This window comes from Eurosta solidaginis, chromosome 3, assembly GCF_040869045.1.
Source record: "Eurosta solidaginis isolate ZX-2024a chromosome 3, ASM4086904v1, whole genome shotgun sequence".
NCBI lineage: Eukaryota > Metazoa > Arthropoda > Insecta > Diptera > Tephritidae > Eurosta > Eurosta solidaginis.
Genome location: NC_090321.1, coordinates 190,543,669 through 190,558,083, shown reverse-complemented (window position 1 = coordinate 190,558,083; position 14,415 = coordinate 190,543,669). Strand labels below are relative to the sequence as shown.

Here is a 14,415-nt window from a genome sequence, read left to right as displayed (position 1 = left end):
GCTTTGGATATGGCGTGGTTAGCTTCCTCATTAATGACTTGAATTCCATTCCAATTTCCAAAAATACCCCACCGAAGGCAGCTTTCCTCATACTTTCGTCTTACAAAAATTATTGTCGCCCTAACAAGGTGGCGTTCTTTGTTAGTTCCTGTAAACGTTCGTTAGGCTCGGCTTCCTATTAGTGGCGATAGGAACCTACCATATGGAGAGGGTTTTTAGTGTTCATATATTTGTTCCTTAAAAGTGCAGGTCGCTAGACATCTCACAAGCACTCGACAACACATCCAAGTCTTGCTCTTCATCTAAAAACGCGTAAAGAAACACCTCTCCTTTCCAAAGGACTCTGGATTACTATATAAATGAAAAAGGCAACACTAGGAAACAAAAGAGGCAACAAAGGAAATATGATAGGGCATATGAAACTAATAAGAAATTCATAGGAAATCCCACATTACAACTGCGTGATGTAATGTCCCTTAAGAAGCTCACGGAACTTTGAAATGTCCATTATGGACAGGACCCACTGGGAAACAGAGTATCCCTATAACGACTGTGATTCAGAGGTCTGGTTCACGGATAGATCAAAATTCTATGACGGAAGAACGGGAGCTAGCGTCTATGGGTCGAACTTCAAGAAATCGATACCAATGGGATGCTACCCCACCATATTTTAGGCAGAAATCCATGCAATAGAAGTCTGTGGTAGAGAATGTCTACGGAGAAGCTTAGCATCGAAGAGCATCTACATTATGTCGGACAGCAGGCGGTTACACAGTTATATCTAAGCTAGTGGATGAATGCATTGAAATCCTTAATGACCTGGGAGCCAAAAACAAAGTTTTGTTAGGATGGCTTCCCGGACATCAGGTACGTGAAGGTAATGAACCTGCAGATTACCTAGCAAAGCAGGGTGCTATAGCAGCGTTCTATGGTCCAGAACCCTTTTGTGGACTTACAAAAGCACACACCTGGGAAACTGTAAATAACTGCGAAACTAAACAATTCAGACCTAACTGGGTTGACTGCCCAGGGCAAAGACAGGTCAAACTGTTTACACTTCCGGCAGCGAAAGTATCAGCCAAACTGATTAATCTAAGCAGGGAGGACCTAAGAACTTTCACTGGGTACTATACGGGAAACTGTGGTCTACCATATCACCTAAATAAGTTAAATCTAACCTATACCCAAATTTGTCCTTTCTGTGAGCTTGATGATGAAACGCCGGTTTACATTCTTTGCGAATGCGTCGCTCTGGCTAGGCAGAGACTATCCCATCTAGGTGATATGAAGTTCTTCGTCAAGGAGTAGTACTTTTTTCCTATTTTGTGCATGAAAAGAACTACTCTGCGCTTCACCCTTGAGATATAAGCCAGATAGAAGCTACCCTTCATAAGTTGTATAAGGTGAGGAAATAGATACTCGTCAAACTGCGGAAATAACAAATTATGTCATTTCTATCTGTGCATTTTTATGGCTCAAAATAAAGTTTTGCGTACAAGCTGGTATAAAAATGTAGCTCAATGAAATCTCAATCGATTTTTGTTTAATCATGTGAACCCTTTATTGCATAAATGAAATTCGAAAATTAAAAGACACATGCCTGACAAGTTTCAAAAAATATTTTCAAATTAAGCACAAAAGTTTTGAGATAATTGTATGAAAAAAAAACTATTTAAATAAATAAAGATGACCACATATTCTGCGCGAGGGCGCAAGAGTTCAGTAATTGCTGGTACAATATTCGATGATGCAACGCGTCAGTACAGAAGAAACTGGGATATTTCTGGACTAAGAGTAACAACAAATCAATCGAAACTCATAACTATATAAACGAACAAAATTTTTGTTAGGAGCAATGTAAAGAGTTTGGTGTGGAGGAAAATTATCAGATGTACATGGGTCGCTTGCGTTCAAACCAATTAGTCAACTTTTTTGGAATACTTATTTGTTTCACGTGTGCATATTGTGCTTTATTACTCGCAACTGCTGAAATTGTTAAGTTTTTTTGCAAAACAATTTAAAAAATTTAATTTAAAATTTTGCTCTTTAGGCTAAAGAAGATCTTATCCTTTACTTAGTATTAACTGTATTAGCTATTGCAATTTTAACTCCAAATGTATGGGCAGAGGCATTATCACGTTATACTTGGATTTTAGTAACAACAACTTTTTTCGCATTAACTTTTCTAATTTCTATGGGTAAGGATATAAAAAAGATATAACAACTTAGCATAATATTGAAATGAAAATGCCGAGAATATACCAAGAGTATCCAATGAGACAATTTTAGAGGTATTAAGGTTTTGTCTAAGAGTTGATGCATGCTCTTTTATAACAATTCACCTCAGAAGTTGAACAACTTGGCGGGCACTTCATTAGTTTGAGGAGGAGTATTTTCTCCACAAACTAAACATTCCTCTTCAAAAGTGTAATAACGCCCGCTCTATCTCTGTTTTTTTTTTTTTTTGTAGAAAAATGACAGGATTAATTCAACAAAATTTTCCCTTTCAGATATCGCTGTCCCAGTTATGCATGCATTCGATAGGAACGAGATCAACAATCCCATGTATTATGGTTTTCTAATATGCGCTATTTATTTATATATGCCAGCTCCCGAATATCTGTGGCCTTTCCTATTTGGTATCTATGCATCGCTGTGTTACATTTGTTTATTTTCTTTTGTATCATATCGAATGCATTCGGATGGAAGTGCAGAGATTGAAAAAGAAAAAGTCATTTCCGAATGTTTATATATGGTTGGCTTGAACTTTTTGGGTATATATTATCGGTTCACACGCGAAATAGTTATGCGCATAACATTTATTGATAAACGTGAATGCGTTGAAGAAAATTTTCTGCTGTTAGCTGCAAAAGGTCAAGAGGTAATTCATACAAGAACATTTAAGTTAAAACACATACATATCGTCGCTGACTTAGACAAAACGAACAAACGCTGCATATTTAAATAAAAAATTCTATGACGTGATCGAGAATTACTATGTGGAAAGTTGTAATGCAATGAAATGTTATTGTTTCTCTGCTGGCTGCAAACGAGCAGCATGCTCTTTAAATAGCACTTTCAAATTTTACGTCAGGGTGTCGAGTTGGCTGATTGTCATCCCATTTAATCAAACTATGATAATATTCAGTACCCGGCTCACCAAGTTATTTGTGTTCCTCCTGATCAAAAAAAAGTAGGGGAGTAAACATACAGATGTATATCTAGAAAAATTATGTTTTCCCGTTGGCAAGAGCTCGCAAGTTAAACCACAACAGAGGTAACATTAACAAATACAAACTGTTTAGAAATTATTCCTTTTGTTATTGTCTGAGTAACGGCTTCACACAGATTTCTTATCGATTTGTTAAAGGACGATCTACAGATGTGTCATCGATTTTATATTTAGATTTTATAGGTACCTGTTTCATAACAAGCCGATGTTCGATGAAAAATCGATAACACGCCGATAAAAAATTGCTAATACCCCGAAATGAAATCGATATCGCTATCGTTCCGGTATATATTTAATAGCTAAGAGATCGATAACATATACACAACTTTCCGATACATATTTGATAGCTTTTCAATAGTATATTGATAACTTTTCGATAACAAACCGATATAGCTATTCTATCAAATTTCGTTAAATAATCGTTTACAATTCAATAATAAATCGATAACCATTCAATAACAAATCAATAACTTTTATATAGAATATCAATATCTCTCCTGTACATAATTGATAAATTTTCGATAACAAATCGATAACATATACAAAACTCCGAAATATATTTGATATATTTTCGACAATATATCGATAACTTTTTGATAACAAACCGATACCTCGTCACTACAAAATCGGTAACTAATTTTAAACATTTGCTATCGATAACAAATATTTAGCACTTCGATAACAAATTGAAAGCACGCCGTCTAATTTCGTTCCTATCAAATTGGCCACATACACTGTATCCACTGTATCCTAGAGTGTAGTGCGCTGCAAGAAAAAAATGTTAACAATAAAAAGCGCTCAGCTAAATTTATCACGACATAATCAAAAGTAATAACAGCGCCAGTGCTTAGAGTTAGGCTCTATACGAACGCGAACAACATTTTTGACTCTGTGCAGTGAAGATGGTACGCAGAGCAGCGCAAGACAATTTTTCCGCCGAATACTGCTTAAGAAACAAACAGAAAAACTTTTGTCTCCTTATCTTTTCCCACATATTGTGCGCCATCCGGAGAACACCATAGGCTTCCAGTGCGACCGGGAGGGCAACTGGTGTGTTGAGGAACATCAAGCCGCCTTGGATAAAAAAGCCAGTACCTATAGAATGACTTACTCATGATCGGTGCTATGGCGACGAAGCCCCACAATTGCTTTTTTGTTTTCGCGATATATTTCACAAAACAAACGTTCCGATAATTGGTTAATCGTTTTTTTTTTTAAATTAACACTAATCTTAACCGGCCCCTAATTTATTTAGCTCTTTGGTCAAAACTACGTTTATTAGTGTCACGATTTTTTTTAAGACTGATTCTCAAAATCATCGACGTTCTGTATCTCAAAATTGAAGTAGTTTGTATGCATATACTACATATTAACATATTTTCTTAATTTTTTTTTTGTTTATTTTTAGAAAATGCTCTTAATGAGTATGATTCCAGAACAAATTGCCGAAAAAATGGAGGCGGACATACAAATGCGGCTTTTGCATTTGAATGACTTCAATAGACGCAAAAGACCTTCCGAGACGTAAGTAAACACATTAGTAAAGAAAAAGAGATAAATAATTTTAAACACTATAAAAACGATTGATTCGGGCACTTCACTTTCATAGATTTGTTTCAAATAAGCTATTATAAGTAGCTCCATCGTATGCCCATATTTAAAGCAAAACTCATCAATTTTATGTTTGTTTTTAACAAATTTTCCGCTGCACTTCGATCAATTTTTGTTTTCCTCTTTTGTGCTGTGTGTTTACTTATATACAGGCGCGATGAGAGGGGGGGATCCCCCGGGCACGGTGTTTCTCCGGGGGCCCGCGATTTAGAGGTACTAATACATATTTTTTATTCAGGAGAGTCTTTAGTTGTTTCATGTGCAAATTTTAAGCGGAATTTCAAAAGTAACGAATATTGATTACCTAGAGTATGGCAAATTAGATCAGCGATTTTCTGACCAATCTTTTGGTTACAATTCACGAAAGCCAAAAACCGCTCTTGAATTGTCAAATTTGTTGCTTTCGAATTGAAATGGAGTTAGCGCAAAATGAACGGAGTCAACCTGACTAGCATCATACATAGCATCAACGATAATAGCAAAATACTTGGCTTTCTTGCCTTGATCTAACATAGTTTCCCTCACGTGCTTTGCACATATTTCTAAAAATTCGTTCTGAATATCTGGGGAAAGATAGTGAACTTGTAAACGTTTTTGCTGCTGTTGTGAAATCCCAACTTTCTCCAAAAGATCTCTAAGTATCGGATCATAATGGCTTATGAGATATTAAAAATAAATAAATAAATGTAAGGCGCGATAACCTCCGAAGAGATCTAAGGCCGAGCTTCTCTTCCAATTTGCGTCGTGCTCCTCTTGATTTTTCCCTACAAATTGGCCGGACGGGACCTACATGTTTTATGCCGACTCCGAACGGCATCTGCAAGGCAGATGAGTTTTCACTGAGAGCTTTTCATGGCAGAAATACAATCGGAGCGCTTGCCAGACACTGCCGAGGGGCGACCCCGCTTAGAAAAATTTTCTTCTAATTGAAAAATCTTATTTCTAAAATTTTGATGTTGCTTTGCCCGGGAGTTGAACCCAGGGCATACGGTGTGATAGGCGGAGCACGCTACCATCACACCACGGTGGCCGCCGAGATATTAGATGCCCAAAAAATGTCAATCGTTTCGTTCACCAAGATATACCTTCGCCTTTAAAAGCTAGAACTCATGGGCCCGACGAGACAATAAAAACCTCAAACAAAAATATGTTCCTCAGGGGGCCTGCGATTTAGAGGTACTAAGGCATTTTTTTTTAATTCAGGAGATTCCTTAGTTGTTCCATTTGCAAATTTTAAGCCGAATTTAAAAAGCAACGAATATTGATAATGATATTTTTCCTGGGCCTGAGGAGACACTAAACACTTACATGAATCCGAAATCGTAAAGTTTTCGTGGCGACACTGATGAAGGTTTACCTTCAAAAAGTCTTCCAACAATTCCGCCAACTCTGTATCAAAGTCCAGATTATTTAAACGACTTCGATATCGGTACCGTGAACAATGAGTTTTTGCGATCTGAAGAAGTCTACGAAATAATTCGTCTAGTTCATCAAAAGTGTCCTGTTAGTTTTCCACGTGATTGTCATGACGAGACATTTCCTACCTCGTTGTTAAACAGAATCTTACCAAATGGAAAGAAAGTGGAGCGTGACTGGTTAGTGTGGAGTGCTAGTAGCAATGCTTTTTATTGCCTACCATATCGTCTGTTAAGCACCAATACTTTAAATCGACCTAAAATTTGTTGTCCTGGCAGATATTCGAAATTCCAGGTATGGAACAAGCTATACTATAAACTGCCATCATACGAAAATACTCAAGATCCATTAAATGTTATATTCAATGGCGATCTTTACAAAATCTAATTCAAAAGGAGGATACAATTGATACACTTATCAATGAACAGCTAATCACGGAAACTCAACAGTGGGAAGAAATTGTATATAGAATTTTGGACACTATTTTATTTTTGGGTGAAAGAGGTCTAGCTTTTAAAGGCGAAGGTATATCTTGGTGAACGAAACGATTGACATATTTTGGGCATCTAATATCTCATAAGCCATTATGATCCGATACTTAGAGATCTTTTGGAGAAAGTTGGGATTTCACAACAGCAGCAAAAACGTTTACAAGTTCACTATCTTTCCCCAGATATTCAGAACGAATTTTTAGAAATATGTGAAAAGCACGTGAGGGAAACTATGTTAGATCAAGGCAAGAAAGCCAAGTATTTTGCTATTATCGTTGATGCTATGTCTGATGCTAGTCAGGTTGACTACGTTCATTTTGCGCTAACTCCATTTCAATTCGAAAGCGACAAATTTGACAATTCAAGAACGGTTTTTGGCTTTCGTGAATTGTAACCAAAAGATTGGTCAGAAAATCGCTGATCTAATTTGCCATACTCTAGGTAAACATGAAATCCCATTAAAAGATTGTCGTGCACAAGGGTACGATAACGGTGGAGTTGTGCAAAAATGTTTTAATATTTTCAGCAGCACTCCACAACTATGGAGCATCCTCAAAAAAAAAGTACCGAGCTCTCTTCATAGTCTTTCAGCCAAATTTGACTGCGCAAGCATACGGCCATGTTACCGCGATTCGCAAGTACATCAACAAATTCTAATGTATTTTGCTGTCCTCAATTTGGTTCAAAATACTGACTACCATTAATGAAAGAAACGTGGTCCTCCAAGCTAGAGACGACATCTAGATGCCTTATTAACTGATTTGAAGCCGATCAGGAACCAATGCGAAACAATTTTAAAAGAATGCAAAACAGTTGCTATTCAATTGAAAATCTCGCTAAAGTTTCCGCACATTCGAAAGGGAAAACTCAAAAGACGTTCTGAAGATAATTTAAATGAGATGATTACGGATGATTCAGAGTCTGATTTTAAAAACAATACATTCCTAGTGATCGTTGATTCGGTAATCACTGGCATTACTGAACGATTTGCAGCTATGAAGACATGGATGAAACTACGGTTCGGGCGAGCGCAGCAGAATTTGTCGAAAAATACAAGCCGGATATTTCTCAAAGCTTAGAATGCGAAATAATTGACTTGAAACACATTTACGAAGCAAATTTTGATAAATGTTTGTCACCATTGGAATTGCTAAATGCCATCTACATATGTTCAAAATCTGTATACGATTTTCCCCAACATTTGTGTTGCTTTACGTTTCTTTTGCACTATATCTGTCACTGTAGCTAGTACAGAACGTTCCTGCAGCGTCCTTTCAAGAATCAAAAACATTCATAGATCGTGTTTGTACCCCATAAATTGATAGCAAGTTTCCCCGCCTACTTCCGATATTTAATTGCCTCTATACGTGCGCCTTCCAGGGAAACTTTAACATTTCTTACCACATGATTTGGTTTGCTACGAAATTTCAAAATATCTCACTCTTGGTACCACCTAGCGGAATTTTTCCCCTTATTTTATTGTCATCAAGCTCCCAACCATGTATTAGTATTACGATTATATTTCAAATTTTTTTGACAATTATATTAAATTGTCATTGATCTCTAAAGAACACTTTAAGTTTTAAGTCTCTATCCCACCGGGAACTTATTTAAAAACGTATTCCAAGTTTCCAAATTATGTTTGAATATTCTTATAACCTTGACCCGTGAACAATCAATGGAAACTCTCTTTCACTTTCTGCTTAATGTATCGGGTTTCTAAAGATGTCCCTGCCAAATATGTCAAAAGTTTCTTTATTGATATTAGAGGAGAATTACAATTGCACACGGCGATGGTTATTAGGGCATATTTCTTAATTTCACTTCTTCATCAATAAGCTTTTCGCGTGCTGAGTTTTGAAATCTAGCTCACCTGCATTCATACTGGTGTAATGGTAGATGCTTCAATTTAGTCAGCCATTTGAATGCCCCACAGTATGTTTGATGATTTATCTATAAGCACCATTTGTATGAAATACTTTTAGGCTCGTTTAACAGAAATCGATCAGTGTAATTTTTCTTAGCATCAACAACAAAAAGAAAGGTTGGGAAAATCAATACGAGTATGTCTAGGTAATCAAATACAAATTATGTATACGTATAATGATGAACAGCGAAAGTATTGTTGTTGTTGTTGTAGCAGTATTTCGCCCCATCCAATAGGTGCGACCGATCACAAATTTTCATCATTGTCCTCTAACGGGAGTCCAAGGAAACTTGCTGTTTCAACAGGGGTGGACCATATTGAGAGGGGTGTTAGAGGCGTTGGTTCCACAATACAGGTAAAGAGATGGTTGGTGTCATGTGGGGACACGTTACAAGCAGGACATATGTTTTGGTTTGTATGTCTGGGTTTGTAAGTCTGGTTTAACCTGTAACAGTATCCAGATCGAAGTTGAGCTAGAGTGACTCGCATTTCCCTGGGGAGTGTGCGTTCCTCTTCTGCAAGTTTTGGGTATTGTTCTTTGAGTACGGGATTCACCGGGCAATTCCTGGCATAGAGGTTCGACGCCTTTTTGTGGAGTTCACTGAGAACCTGCTTGTCTTTTTTGGCTTCATACGGCTGTGTTCTCAGGTGCCGTATTTCCTCATAATGCTTACGGAGATGACTCCTTAAACCCCTGGGCGGTGTTGGCTCATCAATTACATGTCTGTTGGGATGCCCAGGTTTCTGGGTATTCAACAGAAACTGTTTGGTTAGTTCTCTCCCTAATTATATAGATGGTGTTCTGGGGACATAAGAAGACAACCCGTGGCAGTTCTGAGGGCGGTATTTTGGCAGGCCTGTGGCTTCTTCCAGTTAGTAGTCTTTAGGCTTGGCTACCATATCGGGGACGCGTGGCATGCAAATGGCTGGCCATGGCTTTGTAAGTGGTAATGAGCGTTTCTTTATCTTTACCCCAAGTACTGCCAGCAAGAGATTTGAGGATTTTATTGCGGCTCTGGATTTTCGGTACAATCGTGGCAGCATGCTCACCAAAATGTAGATCCTTATCAAACGACACATCCAAGTTTTGGGGTGTCATATAGTCTGTAGCGTAGTGCCATTGACGTGGATGTTCAAAGTGGTCGACATATGGGACGTCCATGTTGTAAATAAGGTCGCCGATGCTTTAGTCGGTGATAATATCAGGTTTCGCGAGGCGAAAACCACCAGCAAAAATATTGCTGCGTAGCAGTGCTAGCAAATCCAATTTTACAAATCAAGTTCTATTTTAAATTTTCAATGGAAAATCAACAACTGTCAAAAAAAAAAATGTATGTGCAGCGCATGGCGGAACGATACAAGGTGGCAGCATGGTGACATACCTACAAACATAAATAAAAATTCCATGTACTTTGCTTTTGTAAATTCGATGGACAAATGTCAAAATCGTACTGCGTCGGAAGTTGATGCAACAAATCAAATAAAAAAAAGCGTATAATCAGCTGTCCCATGCTGCCACCTTGTATCGTTCCGCCATGGTGCAGGGTTTCTAACATCAAATACACAAAATTCTTAACTAGCTTAATAAAATTTTTGTTATAGTTTCATGTATAGAAAACTATTCGTTGAAACACATGATGATGTGACAATTCTCTATGCGGATATTGTTAACTTCGTTTACCTATCAACAACTCTAAATGTTAAAACACTCGTTGGTACTCTTCATGATATCTACGTTAGATTCGATGATGCAGCATTGGTAATAATTTTAAGTGCATTTTAACAACAATTAAAACTTCAACCAAATATTTAATAAATATGTTTCAGGCTTTAAATGTGTTACGTATACAATTCCTGGGAGATTGTTACTATTGTGTAGCAAATGTTTCAACGGCAAATATGGATCATGCTATGTCTTGTGTAAAACTAGGTCTGAGAATGATCAAAGATATTAAGCAAGTGGGGTAAATCGCAATTTTTTGTATTAAAATTTCTATTTAATAGCATTAGAGAGTGCAAATATATATATATATATATATATCTTAGGAATGAAAGAAGTTTACAACTGAGTATGCGTATTGGCGTGCATTCGGGCAGTGTTCTATCAGGCGTTGTTGGTACAAACAAATGGCAATTTGATATTTATTCGAGTGATGTTGACATTGCTGGCCGGTTAGAGCGGACGGGTGTACCTGGTCGTGTGCACATAAGTGATCGAACATTTGCAAAATTGGATAAAGTATTTCCTTATGAGAATGGTCCTGAGAAAGCTCAAGGTGATCCTTTACTGCAAAAGTATCATATAAAGACTTTTTTAATTTTATCATTGGAAGTGAGTACAATTATTGCATAGTCGTGGCTGATGGATTTAGCTTGTGTACTTTGCTTTTAGGTTGAGTTTCCAGATTTGAAAAAAGTGTCTTCACATACGTTTTCACATCAAGAGTTTCCTGAAATAGTAAGTCGGTCATAATATTTATATTAATATACAATATAGATTTAAAAAATCAATTTACGCTATCGCTGCGAGGACCAGTACTATTTTTATTTTTAATGCTTTATACAAAACATAATTTTCATTTCGGCCGCGGAGTAGAGTATCACCCTTTCTCAGCTGCCTACTCGAAAACGCTCTATCTGAAAATATTTTTCAAAAACTTCCCATCTCAAAATTTCTCAAAATTTTTTTCATAGATGCCGTAACCAATGTCAGTATGTTTTGAACTTAAGCTCAGATAGGGCATTTTTGAAAGAATTCCTGAAAATGACGCTCTTCAACGAAATTCAGAAATAGAGCGTTGTTCAAACGTTTTCTGAGATTTGGCGTAACAGGGGGGTTCTTAAAATTCTATGGGCTCATTCCGTTTCAAGACACCCGGTCCGCGCAGGTCATGATTTTTGATTTTGATGAAATTTTAGTATGTTGTTTTTTGGTCAAAATAATAATTTTTTTTGCCGCATAAAATTTTTTTTTCGGATTTATCGGCAATTGAATTCCATAAAATGCAATCAATATTTTATTCACCTATTTTTTCAACTGTCAATAACTTTGTCAAAAATTAACCGATTCTCATGATTTTTCTTTGAAATGTTCGTTATTATATTTACTTTTACATTAATTTATAAACAATAGCATATATTTTTTTTGTTTAAACTTTTTTATATTGAGTGAACAGTTCATATTTCAACTTGGCTAAATTCCTAAAATTCGTTGTTTTCGGGATATGAATTTTTGAATTTTAAACATTTTTTTCCCCTATATATTGATCAGCATAAAATTGCTTTGTCAAAAATAAACCTATTCGCGTGATTTTTTCTTTGAAATGTTCGCTTTTACTTTTAATTTTATTTAAGTTTATAAACAATAGCATATAGTTAAAAAAAAAATTTTTTAGTATTTAGTAAAAATGTATGACTTTTTTTCAAAAATTAATATTTCAAAAAAAGGTTATTTTTTTGTTTAAATTTTTCTATATCGAATGAACCGTTTATATTTCAACAAGGGTAAATATCTATTAGCCAAAACTCGTTGTTTTCGAAATATGAATTTTTTAATATTAAACTTTTTTTCGCCATATATTGATGCAATACATATCAACATACAAGGCAATCAATGCCAAATTCTTAAAATTAATTAAAATATCACATTTATTGTTGAAAACATTCATTTGTTGTTGTTTTTCAGAATATGTCCAAACTGGCTATTCAATCCCAATCTTAAACTTAAAAGGGTGTTCCACAATTGTGATTATCAGATACTATCGAATGCTACTTTTATACTATTATTATTCAAAATTCAAATTATTATATCACTGAAGTTCTGCATGTATACCTAAAAATATTGAATACAGCCTTTCTTTCTTTCTCTATGTTCTCCTTTATTCCTTTTATGTTTATTTGCCTATTGATCTATGTATCTTGAAATTTATTGCAAAGTTCAAATAACTTGTAGATTTAAGTCATTTATCCCTAATCCTTAATCTTAAGAAAGTATTGTATCAAATTAAATGTGGCACGTTAAGACTATGTCTTACTTGTGTCTTAATAATAATAATAATAATAATAATAATAATAATAATAATAATAATAATAATAATAATAATAATAATAATAATAATAATAATAATAATAATAATAGTAGTGGCACCCACGTACGAAGCCGTGTTGTCGGAAATAGCTACGTACGCGTAACAGTGGCGCACACCACACTAGTGAGCTGCTACCTGTCCCCAAACGATCCAGTTCAAGGGTTTAAAGATTCGAAGACGATTTGCGTGATGAAACCGGTAACGTGGTCGTCGTTAGAGATTTCAACGCTAGGGCTGTTGAGTGGGGAATGCCCCAGACTAACGCCAGAGGAAGGCTAGTGCTAGAAATGGCTGCCCGACTTGGATTGGTCATTCTGAATACCGGCACGACCCCGAAATATCAGCGACCAGGCTTTGGACACTCTATCCCTGATATTACATTAGTATCGGAAAACCTGCTGTCAAAGGCGGCTGTATGGAGGGTGATGGAGGATCTCTCGGGTAGTGACTATAACTACATCACCTTCCATCTTAATGACTCAGGGCAAAGTCGGACAGGGAGACCGCCCCGTATGAAAACAAAATGGGACGCCTCTAAGGTTGACGCTGCAAAGTTCTGCGCTGTTGTACAAGCGAGCGCACGACAGATAGTCGACAGTGCCGAAGCGGCGATGGCTACGGTAGAAGTCACCATGCGTTGCCTGAACAAGCCCAAGAAGTGCTTGAAATGAGCACAGAAGGCTCACACATCAATACCAAACTGGTCATAAAATACTAACGGTTTGCTTGGAAAAACTGTTCTTAAAACAAGCCCATCGGTCACGAATTAAGAAAAAACGTACTTAACAGACTTTTGTCAACGAATTTTCTTAATTTTGAACGTGTTTCGTTCACTGTTATTCTGAAAAATAGCAACAAATGAATGTTTTCAATAATAAATGCGATATTTTTATTAATTTTAAGCATTTGGCATTGGTCGTCGTTTATGCTGATATGTATTGCATCAATATATGGCGAAAAAAAGTTTAGCATTCAAAAAATCATATTTCGGAAACTACGAATTTTGGTTAATGGGGATTTAGCCAAGTTGAAATATATGCTGTTTACTCAGTATAGAAAAAGATTAGGCAAAAAAATAAGCTTTTTTTGAAATATTAATTTTTGAAAAAAAGTCATAAATTTTTACTAATTACTAAAAACTTTTTTTAAACTATATGCTATTGTTTATAAATTTAAATAAAATTAAAAGTAATAGCGGTTATTTCAAATAAAAAATCATGACAATCGGTTAATTTTTGACAAAGCAATTGTATGCTGATATGCATTGGATCAATATATAGGGGAGAAAAATGGTTAATAGCCGTGTTTTTTAACACGCGTATATCCGTTTACGCTTAAACTTTATATTAGCCGTGTTTTTTAACACGCGTATATCCGTTTACGCTTAAACTTTATATTGACTGCTAAGGGACAAACTATAAATACACCTCTGAAATTGCTGCTCATAAATTTTGTCCTACTAAATTTCAATACGCATTATACTCAGATGTAACTGAAATATGTGTCTTTGTGTCACCCTCTACACTAATTCTATGTATTCTACGTGTGTCCACAATTCATCGCAACTGATTCAGCTATATGTTATACCCTATGGCCATCAGAGCGTTGCGTCTCCGCTTTTCGGTACACCCTGTGCTGTAGCTTTAGTTA

General features: G+C 36.1%; 1 protein-coding gene across 1 annotated transcript in view; it reads left to right on the top strand.

The window, feature by feature from the left end:
- The first annotated feature begins 2,692 nt into the window (after positions 1–2,692).
- LOC137246074 (adenylyl cyclase X E-like) overlaps positions 2,693–14,415 on the top strand; it is a 61,763-nt gene continuing 50,040 nt past the window's right edge. The window contains exons 1-6 of the mRNA XM_067777172.1: positions 2,693–2,881; positions 4,641–4,756; positions 10,280–10,436; positions 10,505–10,641; positions 10,724–11,009; positions 11,070–11,135. Of these exons, the coding sequence (XP_067633273.1) occupies positions 2,693–2,881; positions 4,641–4,756; positions 10,280–10,436; positions 10,505–10,641; positions 10,724–11,009; positions 11,070–11,135 (951 nt within the window). The remainder of the gene's footprint in view (positions 2,882–4,640; positions 4,757–10,279; positions 10,437–10,504; positions 10,642–10,723; positions 11,010–11,069; positions 11,136–14,415) is intronic.